The sequence below is a fragment of the Molothrus aeneus genome, chromosome 29, assembly GCF_037042795.1.
Source record: "Molothrus aeneus isolate 106 chromosome 29, BPBGC_Maene_1.0, whole genome shotgun sequence".
Classification (NCBI taxonomy): Eukaryota; Metazoa; Chordata; class Aves; order Passeriformes; family Icteridae; genus Molothrus; species Molothrus aeneus.
Genome location: NC_089674.1, coordinates 241,441 through 258,048, shown reverse-complemented (window position 1 = coordinate 258,048; position 16,608 = coordinate 241,441). Strand labels below are relative to the sequence as shown.

Genomic DNA, 16,608 nt, shown 5'->3' with positions numbered 1-16,608 from the left:
TCCGGGCTCCCCCATCCCGTCCGTGCCGCCCTCATCCCATCCGGGGCTCCCCCAGCCGGCCCGGGGTGCCCCAGCTGGGATCCCCCCGTCCCACGCAGGGTGTCACCTCCCACCCGTGCCCCCCGTCCCGTGCGGGGTGTCACCTCCCGTCCGAGGGTTCCAGTCCCCCCCATCCCACGCGGGGTGACACTCCTGACACATCTGAGTGTTCTCAGCTTACTCATGGTCCCCCTCTTTCTGCCCGTGTTCCTGCCACCCCGCCCTGGGGTCCCCCTCGTGCCCTGGGTCCCCCCCATCCCTCCCTGGGTGTCCCTTCCCATCTGGGTGCCCCCATCCCACCCATGGTGCCCCCATCCCTCCCGGGGTGTCTCCATCCCACCCGTGGTGCCCCCATCCCACCCCTGTGCCCCTGTCCCCCACCCCAGGGAACGCTCCGGGGCACATGCCCACCCCTCCCCACACTGGGATCACGATCCTGCCATGACGGGAGCCCAGCCCGCAGGACAGACATCCAAAAAAACCTTTTTCTCCTTTTTTTTTTTTTTTTTTTTTTACAGGGTGGGCTCGTTCCCGCACGGCTGGCGGGGTGGCACCACACGGGGCTCAATCCATCATCGCCGAGGCTTTGTCTCGGTGCCATCACCCACAGCCTGGCCGTGAACCCCAATCCCAGGCACCTCCAGCCCCCAGACCTCCGGGGCCAGCAGCCCCCGCCGCCCCCCGGCAGGGCAGCCCCTCGCTCTGCGCCACAAAGCTCCTTCAGTTGCTGTGCCTGAAATACTTCATGAAAAGGCTTTTGTACCGTCGGAATCGCTGGTGACCCCGGTCCCCCCTGCCCAAGATTCCCAAGGAAAAGCAGGAGGCAGCTGCGGGGGGTCGTGCCGGCTGGCCCTGCCCCGCTCCCGGCCCTCCAGATGTTTTATTGCCCTGCGTTTAATTAACATTTCCAGCCACGTGCTGAATGGGGAGCTCACATCTGCCCCTTCTTCCCGGACCGCTCCTGGTTTAGGGGCTCATGGAGTCGGGGTGTGGATGTGTCCAGGGGTCTGGGTGAGTCCCGGGATGCTAAAAAATATAAATGATCCCCTTATGCATTATTTTTGCCCATATATTCCCGTAAATAATATGGGATGAACACTCGAGGTGTGAGGAGGTGGCTGGATCCCAGCAGGGCACATGTCGGGGTGAATGTCCCGTGCCACCCAGTGCTCCCCAGGTGCCCCAAAACTTCAACTTCCTGTGACTTCAGAAATCATAAAAAAGGCAGCCCTGCAGTTTTGGGGTGTTTCCCAACATTTTTATAAGTCCTGCAAGCACGGGAGAGGCTCCTCAGTGGGTTCCATCCACGGGGAGGTGACACCTGGTGTTCTGGGGGGTCCGTGGGGTGGGGGATCCGTGGGGTGGAGGGGTGAGGGGTGCGAGGTGGTTCCATCTGACACCCCAGGACCCTCCATTGCTCCATTCTCCATCTCCCACCCCATACCACCCCCCAGACACATTTTCCCCCTGGAACTGGGGACACGAGGACTGTCACCCCCTCTGGGGACAAACTGGGGGGCTCGGTGACCCCTGCCTCACCCTCCCGGGGTGGGGAGAGCTCGGACCCCCGTTATTTTCCCGTTCTTGGAGGTGGATGAGTCGCTCTCCCCGTGACCCCGAGCCCGCGGGGTGGGGGGGCTGAGACACCGCAGGGATTTTGGGGTAACCTCCCCCAAATCTCCCCACCCTTGCTGCTCTCCCGGCTTTAGGGAGCCCCGAATGTGGGGGAAGGCTCGAGGGGGAGAGAAGGGGGTCCATGGAGGGGCACCCCCGAGCGGGGCCAGCCGGGCGATGGCAGCGGGGGAGGGCAGGGGGACAACGAGCCGCGAATGTCCCCATCACGGGGACACCTCCCAGAGCCCCCCGGCCACCTCCCGGGACCCCCGGCCACCTCCAGCCCCCCAGAACCCCCTTCGGGAGGGCCATCACCCCGGGGCAGTGAGAGGCACAATTTTGATGATTTGGGCTAAACTGAGAAGATGCAGGCTCCGAGGCGCCCCTCGATGTGCCCCCCCCAAGGTGGGAAATGAGGGAAATCCTCGGAAATGGGGAATTTCTGCCCCGGGGGCTGCGTCTGTCTGCTCGGGGGTGGGGGGGTCTCATGTCGGGGTCTGTTATTTGGGGGGGGTCTCCTTGTCTGGATCCGTTATTTTGGGGGGGTCTCCCTGTTGGGGGGTGGTCTCCTTTTCAGGGGTGGTCTGTTATTTTGGGGGGGTCTCCCTATCGGGCTCTTTGATTTTGGGGGGGTCTCCTTTTCGGCGGGGGTCCGTTATTTTGGGGGGCGCGCTGCGCTATTTGAGGGGCGCTCTCTCTATCAGGGGCGTGGTCTAGCAAGTGGTGGGCATGGCGTATCGTCTTGTGGGCGTGGCTTAATGGGGTGGGGCTGTCCGGGGCGGAGCCGAGAGCTTCCGGGGCGGGGTCGGCATCGCCGGGGAGACCCGGGGGCGGGGCCGGGGACATGGGCGGGGCGGGGCCGTGCCAGGAGCGGGGCGGAGTCGTACCGGGGGCGGGGCCGGTATTACCGGTGGGGCGGTGCCGTGCCTGGGGGCGGTAGCGTTATTACCGGGGGCGGTACCGGTAGCTCCGGCGGGGCGGGGCCGGGGGTGGTCCCGGCAGTACCGGCAGGGCGGGGCCTGGGGGCGGTCCCGGTATCACCGGCGGGGCGGGGCCGGCGCTGCCGGCGGGCGGAGCGGGCGCGGCCATGGCGCTGAACCTGGCCAAGAACGGGCGGGCGCTGCAGGAGGCCTACGGGAGCGTGGTGGCCGCGGGCAGCCGAACCGACTGGTGCGGGACCGGCGGCACCGGGGGCGGCCAGGGGATAGAGGGGGATGGATGGGGAGGGGGCGAGGGGGGAATGGGGGTGCCGGGGTGGGGGATGGGGGATGGGGAGGGGATGGGGGATGGGAGCGAACCGGGGATGGGCCCGGGGTGGGGGGGGATCAGGGGGTCCCCGGGGGGATCAGGGGGTCCCTGGGCTGGGGGGTGGCAGGGGACAATGGGCGGGGGGATGTGGGGGGATATGGGGTGGGTGAGAGGGGTTGCGGGGGGATCAGGGGGTCCCTGGAGGACCTGGGGGTCTCTGGGGGGCATCAGGGGATCCCCGGGGGGATCAGGGGGTCCTTGGGGGGATCAGGGGGTCCCTGGGGTGCTCTGCACTTCAGAATGTACCAGGGCTGTGAGAACACCCCAGATGAGCACTGTGCTGCCTAAAAATCCCATTTCTGCCTTAATTTTAGGGCTCTGTTCACCTATGAAGGCAACAGCAATGACCTGCGAGTGGCCGGCTCTGGAGGTGAGGATTTGGGGTACCATCCCCCTGTTTCAGGGGTCTGGGGGGCTCCCGGGCTCACCTCCCTGCACCTGCCTGAGATTTTGGAGGGTTTTAGTCCCCGAGGGGGTTTTGGGGGTGCCCTTGGGGACTGGGGGCTGTGTCTGGGGGGATTTGGAGCGAGGAACTCGGAGCAGAGCCTCTCTGCCAGCTCTGCTTCCCCTTCCCTGTCCTTTTCCTCCTTTCCAGAGGATCCCAGGTTTGGATCCTGGCTGCTCCTTGTACCCCTGGGGTGTTTAAATCCCGGATTTGGGCAGGGCCACGTGCGGCCCCAGAGCCGCTCACTCAGCCAGGGCTCCCGGCTCAGCGCTCCCAAAGCCCCTCGTGCCCAATTCCCTCCTTCCTGCCATTCTTGTCCGTTTGTTTTGTGTCCGGCTGCTGATTCCCACCCAGACACCCCTGCCTGGGGAGCTGAAGCCTCCAGGAAGCAGCAGCAGCATGTCCAGGCTGGGATTTGCATCCTCTCATCCCTCCCCAGCTTCTCCCCTAGTTTCCAAGAGCTTTTCCCAGCCCGTAGAAGTTCCTGGGTCTGGTGGAGCCCGGGGAGCCAGGGGTTTGGTGCTGGGGAGTTTTGTTGAGGAAGAATCTTGTTGGGTCCCAAATGAGGTTTTTGGGGGGTTTTTGGGGAGTTTTGGGGAGCTGCAGAGGGTGTGCCCCAAGCTCCTCCCAGCATTCCCTCACCCAACCAGCTTCAGGCTTCCAACCCCCAACTTCCCTGCCGGGTTTGGAGCCAAATTTAGAGGCAAACCGTGAATATTTAATGGGCAGGAGGAAATGATCCGGGTGGTTCTGCAGAGCAGGGTGAGCTGTGCTGGGCTCCCTGTTCCTGCCTGGGCTGATAAGGACCAGTGGCTCCTCTCCCACTCTCCAGGGCTCACGCAGCCCGGCACAGAGGAGCTGTGCTCTGGGGGGATGGTTTTGGGATGAGAGTGTGCATTTTTGGTGGCTTTCCTCCTTTCCTGGTGGTTTGTTGGTGTAGTGGGAGCGATCTGTTCCCTTCCCATTGTCCCTGCCTGAGCCCTGAGTGGGATTTTCCCTCTGGGATTCACTCCCAAATCCCCAAAGCAGCTCTGGGACCACTCCAGGTGGGTGTGACAGGGAGGGAGGTGCTGGGGCAGCACTTTCTCCATGGTGTGTGGCTGTCGAGGTGGTCACGACACAAAGCAGAGACTACAAAGCAGTTTCAGGTGGCAACTCTTCATTATTGAACATGGCTGACCTTTTATACACTCACTAATTGTTTATGCTTTTTCTACTCTAACTATTGGCCACAATAAGTCAACATAACACTATTAGTGAAAAGTTACAGTGACTTCAACTAAGTTTCTAAAAATACTTTGTCTAGCTGCAAAGTTTTTTTATCTTTTTTCAGTTCTTCACTTCTCTCAGTCTTTTTAGTTACAGCCTTAGAAAGAGCCTTTTATCAGCTTCTTCTTGCTTTTCAGCTTCTTCTCACTCCTTTAGCTAACAAGCTTCCTGTTAGCCCCTTCCACAATGCTGCTCCAGCAGGACCTGCCCCGTGCCACCCTTTTGGTTCCTCCTCTACTTCCCATCTTGCAGGGCAGGAACAAGGCCCAGCCAGTTCCTCCAGCACTCCCCAGCCCCATTCCCCCTCCCTGGGGTGTTCCTGAGCGTGGTTTTGTGGGCCAAGCTGGAGCTGCCTGCTCTCACCGAGCTCCTGATGCATCCAGGCTCTGAGCAGCTCCTTCCCCTTCGCCCTCATGGGGTTGGGGTCCAGGATCTCAAACCCATGGTGGGTTTGGGGAGGCCTAAGGAAGAGGAAGGGGGTGATGAAGGCTGCTGGGGCTGGGTGGGGAATGCTCAGGTTTTGTGTTCTCAGAGCCAACCCGGGCTGGGGGCAGCCCCACAGTTCAGGGGGAAACCTGCAAGGAGCAGGGCTGGGAGGGCTCTGGGGGGGCTCTGGCTGCTCCCCCAGGCTCAGAGCGGGCTGGGCCCACCCCTGTGCTCCCTCCCGGGGCAGAGGGGGGCCTGGAGGAGATGGTGGAGGAGCTCAACAGCGGGAAGGTGATGTACGGCTTCTGCCGCGTCCGGGATCCCAACTCGGGGCTGCCCAAATACGTCCTGGTCAACTGGGTGAGTGGGGACAGCTGGGGACACCTGGGACAGACCTGTGCGAGTGGGGACAGCTGGGGACAGCCCTGAGTGAGTGGAGACAGCTGGGGACAGCCCTGGGGGCAGCTGGACATATCTGGGGACAGCCCTGGGTGAGTGAGGACAGTTGGGGACAGGCCTGGCGGCAGCTGGACATATCTGGGGACAGCCCTGGGCATGGCTGGGATAGCCCTGGGTGGGTGGGGACAGATCTGGGGACTGCTGGGGTGCCCAGCCTGGAGAGGAGACAGCTCTGGGGCATCTCAGAGCCCCTTGCAGTGCCTTGGGGGGCTCAGGTGAGCTGGGGCGGGGCTCAGGTGAGCTGCTGGTGTCTCCTGCAGACAGGTGAAGGTGTCAATGACGTGAGGAAAGGAGCCTGCGCCAACCACGTCAGCACTGTGGCCAACTTCCTGAAGGTCTGAGCCTGCTCTGCCCCCCCTCAGTGAATGTTGTGGGGGGGAGGGACCTCAGACCACCCCCCTCTGCCCCCATGCCACCCTCAGGGACGTTCTCCTGTAGAGCCCCTTGCCCAAATGATGCCCCTGGGTGTCTCCTCCTTTTCTCTGCCCTGGGAGCTCCGGGGCAGCTGCTGGGTCTGGGGGCTCCCAGGGCGAGCCCTGAGCCCCCGCTGGCCCCTCCTGCTCAGGGGGCTCACGTCACCATCAACGCCCGGGCAGAGGAGGACGTGGAGCCCGAGCTCATCATGGAGAAGGTGGCCAAGGCCTCGGGGGCCAACTATAGCTTCCACAAGGAGAGCAGCAAGTTCCAGGACTCGGGGCCCCAGGACCCCGTGGTGAGCTGGGGCTGGGGGGAGCTTCTGGGGGCCTCTGGGAGCACTTTGATCCCACGGTGGAAGGGGCACCCTGGGCATTGACCCCTCTGTGGGATGGTCAGCCTGGGGAATAAAAGGGTCCAGGGGGAGCTTGGGGCCCCTTCCAGCACCTGAAGGGGTTCCAGTCCATCCAGTGCCACCCTGCCAGGGGCAGGGACACCTCCCACCATCCCAGGGTGCTCCAAGCCCCATCCAGCCTGGCCTGGGACACTCCAGGGATGGAGGAGCCACCTGTGCCAGGGCCAGCAATTCCCCATTTTTGGCCATGTGCACATGGCTGGCCTCACCCAGCCCTCCTTTAAACAAAGCATCAGGTTATGGGAATTCTCAGGGAGGTCCCAGACTGGGCTGGTTTGTGACAAAAGGTACAAGAAAGGTGCTTTGTCTGTGTCTGCTCAGGGCTCTGTGTACCGGAAGACAAACGCCATGTCTGAGATCAAGAGGGTCGATAAGGACAATTTCTGGGCCAAAGCAGAGGTGGGTGAACGTGAGCCTCGGAGCACAGGGTGTCTGGGTTAGCTGGAGGTTGCTCTCCAGTCTTGTTCTGAGTCCTGCCTGGGCCCAGGGACCAGGGAAGGGCAGAGCTGCTGCCCTGGGTGCTCCCAGAGCAGGGGCTGCAGGTGCTGCTCCAGCTCCTGTGTCTCACCTGGGCCTGGCTTGGGGAGGGAGGGCAGGGCTGCCCCTGGCTCTGGGCTGAACCCCAGCTCCCAGCAAACCCCAGCTGGGTGGGGAGACTGGGCTTTGACTCTGCAGGGCTGCTTCCTGCTTCCTTCCTTGCACCTTGGGGTTTTATGGGGTTAAACAATAACGTGTGAACTTTCCGGCTGGAAAAGTGCCCTGGGATCCACCATTAGTCCCAGGACCTGGTGTGTGTCCTGGGATATGCTATGTCCCTTGGATCCACTGTCCCCCCCGGGATCCACCACGAGTCCCAGGACTTGCTGTGTGCCCCAGGACCCACCGCGTGTCCCCTGGGATGTGCTGTGTGTCCCTGAGATGTGCCACATCCTTGGGGTCCAGCGTGTACCCTGGGATGTGCTGTGTCCCTGGGACCCACTGTGTCCCCCAGACCTGCCCAGTGCCCCAGGGTGCAGAGAGCCGGGGGGCTCTGAGCCCTGGCAGCAGGACCCCCACCCCTGTGAGCCCAGTGTCCCCCATCCCTGTGAGCCCAGCGCAGCCCCCAGCCCCGTGCGCCCAGCGCAGCCCCCAGCCCCGTGCGCCCAGCGCAGCCCCCAGCCCCGTGTGCCCAGTGTTCCCCAGCCCCGTGTGCCCGCATCCCCCACCCCTGTGAGCCCAGTGTCCCCCACCCCCGTGTGCCCAGCGCAGCCCCGTGTGCCCAGCGCAGCCCCGTGTGCCCAGCGCAGCCCCCAGCCCCGTGTGCCCAGTGTTCCCCAGCCCCGTGCGCCCAGCGCAGCCCCGTGTGCCCGCATCCCCCAGCCCCGTGTGCCCAGTGTCCCCCAGCCCCGTGTGCCCAGCGCGGCCCCGTGTGCCCGCATCCCCCAGCCCTGTGAGCCCAGTGTCCCCCAGCCCCGTGCGCCCAGCGCGGCCCCGTGTGCCCAGTGTTCCCCAGCCCCGTGTGCCCAGTGTTCCCCAGCCCCGTGCGCCCAGCGCAGCCCCGTGTGCCCAGTGTTCCCCAGCCCCGTGTGCCCAGTGTTCCCCAGCCCCGTGTGCCCAGTGTCCCCCAGCCCCGTGTGCCCAGCGCAGCCCCGTGTGCCCGCATCCCCCAGCCCTGTTGCACCCAGCGCAGCCCCGTGTGCCCAGCGCAGCCCCGTGTGCCCAGCGCAGCCCCGTGTGCCCGCATCCCCCAGCCCCGTGTGCCCAGTGCAGCCCCGTGTGCCCAGTGCAGCCCCGTGTGCCCGCATCCCCCAGCCCTGTGAGCCCAGTGTCCCCCAGCCCCGAGTGCCCGCATCCCACGCTCCGCCCGTGCCCCGTGCCCGCAGAAGGACGAGCAGGAGCGGCGGCAGGAGGAGCGGCGGCGCGCGGAGCAGGAGCGGCAGCGCCTGGAGCAGGAGCGGCGGCAGCGGGAGCTGCGGGAGGCGGCGGGGCGGGAGCGGCTCTGCCAGGCCCGGGCCAGCGAGATCGAGGAGCACAAGTGAGCGGGGTTCGGGGTCGGGTTCACACCGGAGCGAGCCGGGTCGGTTTCTGTCCGTGATGAGCTCTTCCAGTGCGAAAGGATAGGAAAAGTGAGGCCAGTACCACAGGCAAGCCTTCGCCTTAAGCAATGAAAACAACTAAATTACAAAAGGCCATCACACCGCACCAGGTCCGAGAAAAGGGCCAGCAAGCGTGGCAGAGCTCGGAAAATGCAAAAGGCTTAAGTCCTTTAACTCAGAGGTTCAAATCCTCTCTCTAGCTTAACCCAAACCATCTCCATGACTAACTACCCTCTCTTAATCAACCTCATCATAGCCCTCTCCTATGCCAATCCAACATTAATTGCAGTAGCCTTCCTTACGCTAGTAGGAAGCAGAATCAGAGCCTGCCCTGCCCTCCAGGGTGCCCAGGGTGCTGCTGATTTTATCATTTACTAGGAACTAGTATTTAAATTCCATTTTACACATCCATTTTTTTTATCTTGACATTTTTAATTTTTTTTTGTCAAATAGTTAAACCATATATCCCTACGTTATCCAAATCATTTGTCATCAATACACTTTCAATTAACCTTCCTCTATATTTCCTAGTATCAAAAACAATGACCAGCTGTCATCCTCACTCCACAACCACCCCCAAACAAACACAGAATTAACCCCAGAACTAACGCCCCCCCCTCCCAAAAAAAAACAAACAAAAATACAAACCATGATGCTAAATCATCAACCAACCACCCACCACCAAATTTTATGTTCTTGTAGCTTATAAAAAGCATGACACTGAAGATGTCAAGATGGCTGCCACACACACCCAAGGACAAAAGACTTAGTCCTAACCTTACTGTTAGTTTTTGCTAGGTATATATATCCTGTGCGTTTCCCATGCTGGGATTCCTGCAGGAAATCTCCTTTAAGGGAACAGATTTGAGGGGATCCTGATGCAGCTGTGCAGGGAGCATCTCCCTGGCTGCTTGTCCAGCATCACCCTGAGCTTCCCTGCCCATGGATCCTCCCCAGGACTCTCCCAGTTTTGCTCCCCAGACTCTTGCCTGGCACCCATGGCCCTGTTTTTGGGGTGTCAGAGCTCCGGGGAGCTCCAGCCCCAGAGGGATGACTCCAGGGAAACCCACCCAGCTCCCGTATAAGTTGCTCATGTCCCCGTCCCCAAGGAGGAGATTTCCCTGGAATGCTCCCAGTGCTTGGAGTAGCTCCTCCCCTCGGGGGTGACTGCAGCACCTTGTCTGGCCCTGCAGCGAGAGATGGCCTTCACGGGCTATTCCTGGAGCTGGGGTAGTGGGGCGAGGTCTCAAATGCTCCTTTTTAACCCATTTGTCCCCACAGGAGGCTCCAGCAGCAGCAGGAGGCTGAGAGCAGGGACAGGGAGCAGCAGCAGTGGGTGAGCTCTGTGCTGGCCCAGGCGGGGTTTGCCCAGGGTGGAGGGCACAGGGCGAGTGGAAATGGCCCCCCAGGTTTCACAGGGGAGGTTTAAGTTGGGTACTGGGGAAATTCCTTCATGGGAAGGGCTGTGCAGCCCTGGCACAGCTGCCCAGGGCAGAGTCCCCGTCCCTGGGGGATGTCACGGCTGTGGGGATGTGGCACCTGGGGACACGGGGCAGTGGTGGCTGTGGCAGTGCTGGGGAGCACCGGGGCTCTGCTCGCAGGGGTTTTCCCACCCAAAATCATTCCCTGGCCCCGTGACACCAAGCCCAGAATTCCCACATCTTCCTCGCAGACCCAGGGTTCCTCCTCCTCCTCCTCCCCGCACTGCAGCTCCCTGGGGCCCGAGGGGGGCAGGAGGGCCCGAGGGGGGCAGGAGGCTCTGGCGGGGCTGGCTGGGGGCCCAGCCCTGTCCCTGTCCCCATGCCCTGTGCAGAAGGAGCGCGCCGAGGAGGATGAGGCGCGCCGGGGCGTCAGGAGGAGCCAGTCGGTGGAGAAAGCCCAGGTGAGGAACTGCCCTGTCCCTGGGGCAGGGGGGGCTCTCTGGGGCCTGCCCCCTGTTCCTGAGCCCTGACTGACCCCGGGCCCCCCTCCCTGGGCAGGAGGCGGCCACGCTGATCGCACAGAGAGCCGTGAACCCCCGAGACATCTTCAAACAGAGGGAGAGAGCGGGGCCGGGGGACACGGGGCTGCCAGCACAGCCAGGTATGGCCTGGGACAGGGCAGGGGCTGGGGACACAGCCAGGGGACAGGGCAGGGGCTGGGGACACAGCCAGGTATGGCCTGGGGCTGCCAGCACAGCCAGCTATGGCCTGGGACAGGGCAGGGGCTGGGGACGCTGCAAGGGGCTGGGGGCACTGCAAGGGGCTGGGGGCAGTCCCAGGCCCCCCAGGTCCCTCTGCTCGAGGAGGGGTCCCAGTGGCACAGCGATATTGAGGGGCCACAGCAGCTCACTGCTGTTCTCTGCTGGGCTGCATCCAGCCCCAGCCAAGTTTTGATCACAAAGACAGATCAGATTTCCAAACTCTGATTCCCCTTCTGAGCCTTGAAGTTTGTTGTTTTTATTTTTTTTTAATTAGGGTTCAATCTAATGATGTTCAATTAACATCAGGAAACCATCATTATTGCAATCTATCCCCACTGAATGAAATTTCACCCAGATTTTTGCACTGCCCCAGCCAGGCAGAGCCTGGTGCTGTCAGCAGGGCCTGATCTGATCTCTCAGACAGAAATCAGGAAGTTTGCAGGGCAGAGCTGAGGAAGTGGCTGTGACTCGTGACACCCCTGGGTGACGGCCTCTGCCTCCTCCTCCTCAGCCCAGCTCCCTCCAAAGCACCTTGAATTGATCAGAATAATCACTTTCACTTGGTGCCAGGAGCAGGGATCCTGTTCCTTGGGCAGGCACGCCCTGGGTGGGAGAGGAGAGGATGCCACGCTGGGAAAGTGTCTTTTTTGGTGGTTTTGATGGTTGAAAATGCCTTTTTGATCATGACTTTGAGGTGTTTCATGGAGGAAAGGCAGATAAATGCCCTGGAGTTGATCAGAGATAAGGGTAGGCAGGAGTCCTGGTGCTGGTAGGGCTGGTCCAGGAATTCTGCTCAGCTTTTGGTTGGTTTGGATGTGGAGATGAGGAGATAGCAGCCCAGTTACCTCCTGCCACAGGAAATGCACTGGCAGAAACCAGTTTGCTTCATCCCCTCCCAGTCTGTGGCCTTCCATGTACTCCCAGAGCCACCACGGAGAGACAGAGGCTCCAGCTCTCCCTCCTCCCCAAAAATAAATTTATTCATTTAATTTTTAAATTTCCCCTTGGCTGCTGCTGCAACCAGTTGCCAAACTTGTTTCCCACAGCCAGGGTTGGAGCTGGAAAATCCTGCTTGGGAGGGTGAGGCAGCAGCGTGGGGGTGCCCAGGGGGGCTGGGAGCCCCTGAGCAGCCCCTTCCCCTCTCTGTGGGTGCCCAGGCAGTCTGGGGGTCCCTCCCTGAGCAGCCCCTGCTCTCCCCTCAGGCAAGCTGAGCAGCCCGTTCCTGCAGAAGGAGCTGGACCCCAGCCCTGCCTCCCCCAGCAGGGATGTCTGGGGGTCCCCCCCGGCCTCCCCAGGCCCTGCAGCAGGTTGGTGCTTGGCTCCCTGCTCTCCCCAGGGCTTTCCCCCTCCTCTTTCCACTGCATTTCTCACAAATTTGGGCACTGCTTGGAGATCCCGTTTGGGTTTTGCCCCTGGGCTCTGCCTGCAGCCAGGGCTGAGGGTGGTGCTGAGGATGAGGATGGTTCCTGCTTGTCCTCAGCTGAGGGTGAGGATGAGGATGGTTCCTGCCTGTCCTCAGCTGGGGGTGCCAAGGCCAGGCTGGGCACTGGGAGCTGTCCCTGCCCAAGGCAGGAGGGATCTTTTGGGGCCCTTTCAGCCCAAATCATCCCAGGGTTCCCTGTGCTGATCCAGACTGGGTATGAGGGGTAAATTCAGACTGGAAATTAGGGGTAATTTCTTCCCTGTGAGGGTGGTGAGCCCCTGGCACAGGCGATACCATGGATGTCCCTGGCAGTGCCCAGGCCAGGCTGGGCACTGGGGTTTGGAGCACCTGGGGCAGGCACGGGGGGTGTCCCTGCCCTGGCACTGGGGTGTCCCTGCCCTGGCACTGCCCACTGCTCTGGGCAGGAATTGGTTCCAGGGCAGGGCTGGCTGTGCCCAGAGCTCTCCCCGTGTGCTGCGGGTGGCACTGAGGGCTGGCCCTGTCCCCAGATCACAGAGGCACAGGTTGGTTGGGCTGGGCTGGGGTCTCAGAGAGCCCCCAGCTCCCCACCAGGGCCGTGCTGGGCTCCAGCCCGCTGTCCCCAGGCCACTGTCGCCACTAGATGCTGCTCTTGGCCAGGCTCTGCTCCAGCCCCTCCCTCCATGGCAATTATGCATCCTGAGCCGGTTTATCCCTCCCCCGCCGGGGTGGATCTATCCTTTGTCCTCTCCGCTGCTCCCCAGACCCCTCCTCGCTCCATCCCTGGCTGGGCAGGGGTCCCGGGGACCCCAGGCAGGGGAGGGGACAGGGGCTGGCCCCGGTGACCGAGCCCTGGTTCCTCCTCAGGACGAGACTCTGGGTACAACTCTGGTGTGCCGGGCTCCCACGGGGAGGAGAACCTGTACGAGGAGCCCCCCGAGCCCTCGGCCATCTATGAGGAGCCCCCCCAGGTGAGTCTGGGGGCCCCGGTCTGGGTGGGGGGAGTGTGGCTTGTCCCATCCCTGGGATGGGCTGGAACTAAAATCTGAGCTGAAATCATTGGAAATGGTGGAACCCCAGAGCTCAGGGGCGCTCAGGGTGTACCAGTGTGGCAGAGGGTGCTCCTGTGTCCCTTCCCAGTGCTCCCAGTCGAGCCACTGGTGCTGAGTCCCTGGCACCCCCTGCACCCCAGGGCTGCTCCAGCTGCTGTCAGTGCCACTTCCCAGAGCCGGTGTGGGGACAGGATTCATCTCAGCCTCCTTTCTCCTGCTTCCCTGCCCCTCTGGGCCGTCCCAGCTGCTCCTGGGGTTGTGCTGTGCTGCCCCTCTGGTTTGTTCCGTGCTCTCCAAACCATCAGCATTCCAAGCGTTTTCTTGTTCTGGAGCTTGTCAGGGGGTGTCCAGCAGGTTCCAAAGGATCCCAGAGGAGATGGGCTCAGTGCTCCCCTCGGCCTTTCCTGGGGAAAGCAAACCTCAGCCAGCTCAGGCTCTGGCAGAAAGGTTTCAGAAGCTGGAGCTTGTGTGTTGGGGGATGAGCCTCTGTCTGCAGCAGGGATCCCGTGGCGTTTTCGGCCCCTGGTGTTTCCACTGGGGTGAGATCCCAAGGGACAGGGATGGTGTTGAGCCACGTGGCCACCTTGGCTCTTGGGCTCAGAGCTGCTTTGCTCCCATGGCACAGCTTCCCTGGAGCCCAGGTTTTACTCCAGAGGGCACCCAGACCCTCCAGCCCCAGCTCCCCAGGCCTGGGGGGGCTGATGGACATTGCTGGGCACTCCTGTTCTCTCCCCTCCTGCTGATCCCTGCTCTCCTCTCCCTCCTGAAGGAGCAAGCCAACGATGCCAAGTACGGCTACAGAGTGGAGTACCAGGAGCCCCCGGACCTGGCGGGGAAGGGGCTCTGTGCCCGGGCACTCTATGACTACCAAGCTGGTGAGACCCTCTGAGCCACTGCTGCCCTTGTCCCCAGTCCCTCTCCAGCTCTCTTGGAGCCCCTCCAGGCCCTGGGAGGGTCTCCCTGGAGCTTTCTCTGCCCCAGGGGAGCATTCCCAGCTCTCCCAGAGGGGCTCCAGCCCCGGGGCAGCTCCACATCCCTGTTACCCTGGGACCCCGGGGCTGGGGTGGCTCAGGTGCTCTGACTCCACTGGCCCCTGTGTCCCCTTGCAGCTGATGACACCGAGATCTCCTTTGACCCCGAGAACATCATCACCAACATTGAGATGATCGACGAGGGCTGGTGGCGCGGCTTCGGCCCCGACGGCCACTTTGGGATGTTCCCTGCCAACTACGTGGAGCTGATCGAGTAGGGGGCTGCTGGGGGACCCGAGACCCCCGGGGCTGCTCCAGACCCCGAGCCCACCCAGCTCCTGCCTGGCTCTTCCAGCGACACGTGGCTTTTTCTTCTTTATTTCTCTCTCTCTCTCTCTCTCTCTCTCAGTGAAGTGCCATTCCCCAGTCTCTCGGCAGTGGAGCTGCCCCCTGTTGCCCCCAGCTGCCCTTGGGTGGGGGGAGGAAGGGTCCCATCCCACCCTGAGCCCTCCTCCCTCGGCTCTGGGGTGTGACAAATCCCTCACGGGAATTTTCAGGGAACAAATTAAAAAATTACCTCCCCCCTGTGCTCCCTCCCTGCCTCCCTCCCCGTGACCTTGGACCTGCCACACTGGCCTTCCCCAAGCTCATTTCATTGGAGAAGCTCATCAGGGTAATTCTGGGGTCCTGCAGGGTCTGACATGAGCAGGAGCGGTAAATCCTGGCCCTGCTCCCCAGCAGCACCCTGAGCTCACCACGTGTGATCATCCTGTGTTCTCCTCCCTGCTCTCCCCCTGTTCCCTCACCCCAAACCTGCTCTGGGATTTGAACTGGGAGTGAAAAACCTCCCCTCCAGCCTGGCCAGGCGCGTGGGACCCCCTCCGCACCCCAAGCTCACTGTGAACAAGGAAAAGCCCAGCCCAGCCCCTCCCTTTGGAGTTTCCTGCCCTGCTGTCACTTTAGGAACAAAAGGAGAGAAAGGCTTGGGGGGTCCCAGCTCAGCCCCCCCTCTGCAGGTGCTGGGGGCCATGGTGGCTTCTCTGAGAACCTCCCCAGCTCCTTCTCCTCCCTGCTGCCCCCGGGCCCTCCCCAGCGTCAATAAAAGGGCTTTTCTTTGGTGATGGGTGCATCAGGCTCCTGCTGGGGACTGGGGAGGAGTGCAGGGGTTTGGGACTCGGGGAGGTGCAGGGGGGCCCCCCCAGCTCCAGGCAGGCCCCGGCGTTGCTGGGCAGTGAGTCACGGCCGGGGGGGCCCGTGCATGCGGCGGGGCCGAGCTGCCACGTGGCCCTGCCACCAGCGGGGCCCGGGGAGCCTGCGGGGCCGGGACGGGGGGGGACACCCGCGACACCCCCAGGCACCACCGGGGAGTGCCCAGCCCGGCCTGAGCCCCAGTCCTGCCGGCGGGGCGGTCACGTGTGTGTAACGTGTGTGCAGAGGGTGTGCTCTGCATCCCCTGCCTGTGCAGGGAGCCCCGGGCACTGCCAGGGGTGTGCCGGGTCCCTGTGCCCTGTGTGACCCGTGTGGGGCGAGATCCCACGTGCAGTGTATGGCCTGTGTGTGTGGGATCTCATGTTCTGTGTGTGTGTGATCCCATGTGTGTGTATGTGATCTCATGTGTGATCTGTGTGTGGGATCTCATGTTCTGTGTGTGTGTTCCATGTGTGTGTGTATGTGATCCCATGTGTGATCTGTGTGTGGGATCTCATGTTCTGTGTGTGTACAGGGTGTGCCAGGGTACGGGGGTGCAGGGGGCGCCGAGTTTAGGGGCACAGGGGTTTGGAGGCACAGATGCACAGGCACTGCCGTGTATGTGGCTATGGGGGCACAGGGGCACAGCTGGTGCCGGGTTTGGGGGCACAGGGGGTTCTGGGTGCAGGGGTACAGACGGTGCTGGCTTTGGGAGTGCAGGGGTTGCTGGGGTATGGGGGTACAGGGGGTACTTGGGTTTGGGGGCACAGCATACAGGCAGTGCCAGGTATGGCGTTACAGGGGTATGGGGGCACAGGGGCACAGCTGGTGCTGGGTTTGGGGGCACAGGGGGTGCTGTGTACAGGGGCACAGGGGTTTGGGGGCACAGGCCTACAGGCAGTGCCAAGTGCCCACCCGTGCTGGGGGCACGGTGCCGGTGCCAGCCCCGGGGCCCGGCCCTTTCACGGCCCGTGGGGCCGGGCTGGTGGCACCGGTGTCCTGCCGGTCCCCAGGCCGTGTGAGCGCTGATGCAGCGTCAGCCCCCGCGAGCCGGGCCCCGCACGTCGCCGGTGTGGGCTCGGTACCGGTCCCGGGCAGTGCCGGTGCCAGGCAGCGCGGGTCCCGGGCAGTCCTGGTGCTGATCCTGGTGCCAGTCCCGGTGCCGTTGCGTGTTCCCGGCAGTCCCGGTGCCGGTCCCGGTGCCGGTCCCGGTGCGGGTTCCGTGCGGGTTCCCGGCAGTCCCGGTGCCAGTCCCGGTGTCGGTGCCCGTCGCGTCCGGTGCCATCCCGGTCCCGTTCAGCGCCGGTGCCGAGCGGGTCCCGCCCCCGGCCGAGCGCCGCCCCCCGCCC

General features: G+C 62.9%; 2 protein-coding genes across 4 annotated transcripts; one reads left to right on the top strand and one right to left on the bottom strand.

Moving 5' to 3' along the window:
- Positions 1–2,259: 2,259 nt before the first annotated feature.
- LOC136567555 (proline-rich proteoglycan 2-like) lies at positions 2,260–2,742 on the bottom strand. Its single transcript, XM_066567201.1, has 2 exons — positions 2,659–2,742; positions 2,260–2,580 (listed from the first exon to the last, which is right to left on the bottom strand). Exons 1-2 carry the CDS (start codon positions 2,740–2,742, stop codon positions 2,260–2,262), a joined length of 405 nt encoding a protein of 134 aa, XP_066423298.1.
- On the top strand, positions 2,713–15,192 carry DBNL (drebrin like). 3 transcript variants are annotated; one of them, XM_066567376.1, is made up of 14 exons: positions 2,713–2,823; positions 3,276–3,331; positions 5,349–5,461; positions 5,821–5,895; positions 6,126–6,272; positions 6,711–6,788; positions 8,255–8,403; positions 9,746–9,800; positions 10,278–10,346; positions 10,444–10,546; positions 11,849–11,953; positions 12,916–13,019; positions 13,870–13,975; positions 14,210–15,192. In XM_066567376.1, exons 1-14 carry the CDS (start codon positions 2,741–2,743, stop codon positions 14,347–14,349), a joined length of 1,383 nt encoding a protein of 460 aa, XP_066423473.1. In that variant the 5' UTR covers positions 2,713–2,740; the 3' UTR covers positions 14,350–15,192. The 3 variants fall into 3 exon arrangements, with proteins under 3 accessions (XP_066423473.1, XP_066423472.1, XP_066423474.1); XM_066567375.1 differs by having other exon boundaries at positions 8,252–8,403; XM_066567377.1 differs by lacking the exon at positions 11,849–11,953 and having other exon boundaries at positions 8,252–8,403.
- The last annotated feature ends 1,416 nt before the right edge of the window (positions 15,193–16,608 follow it).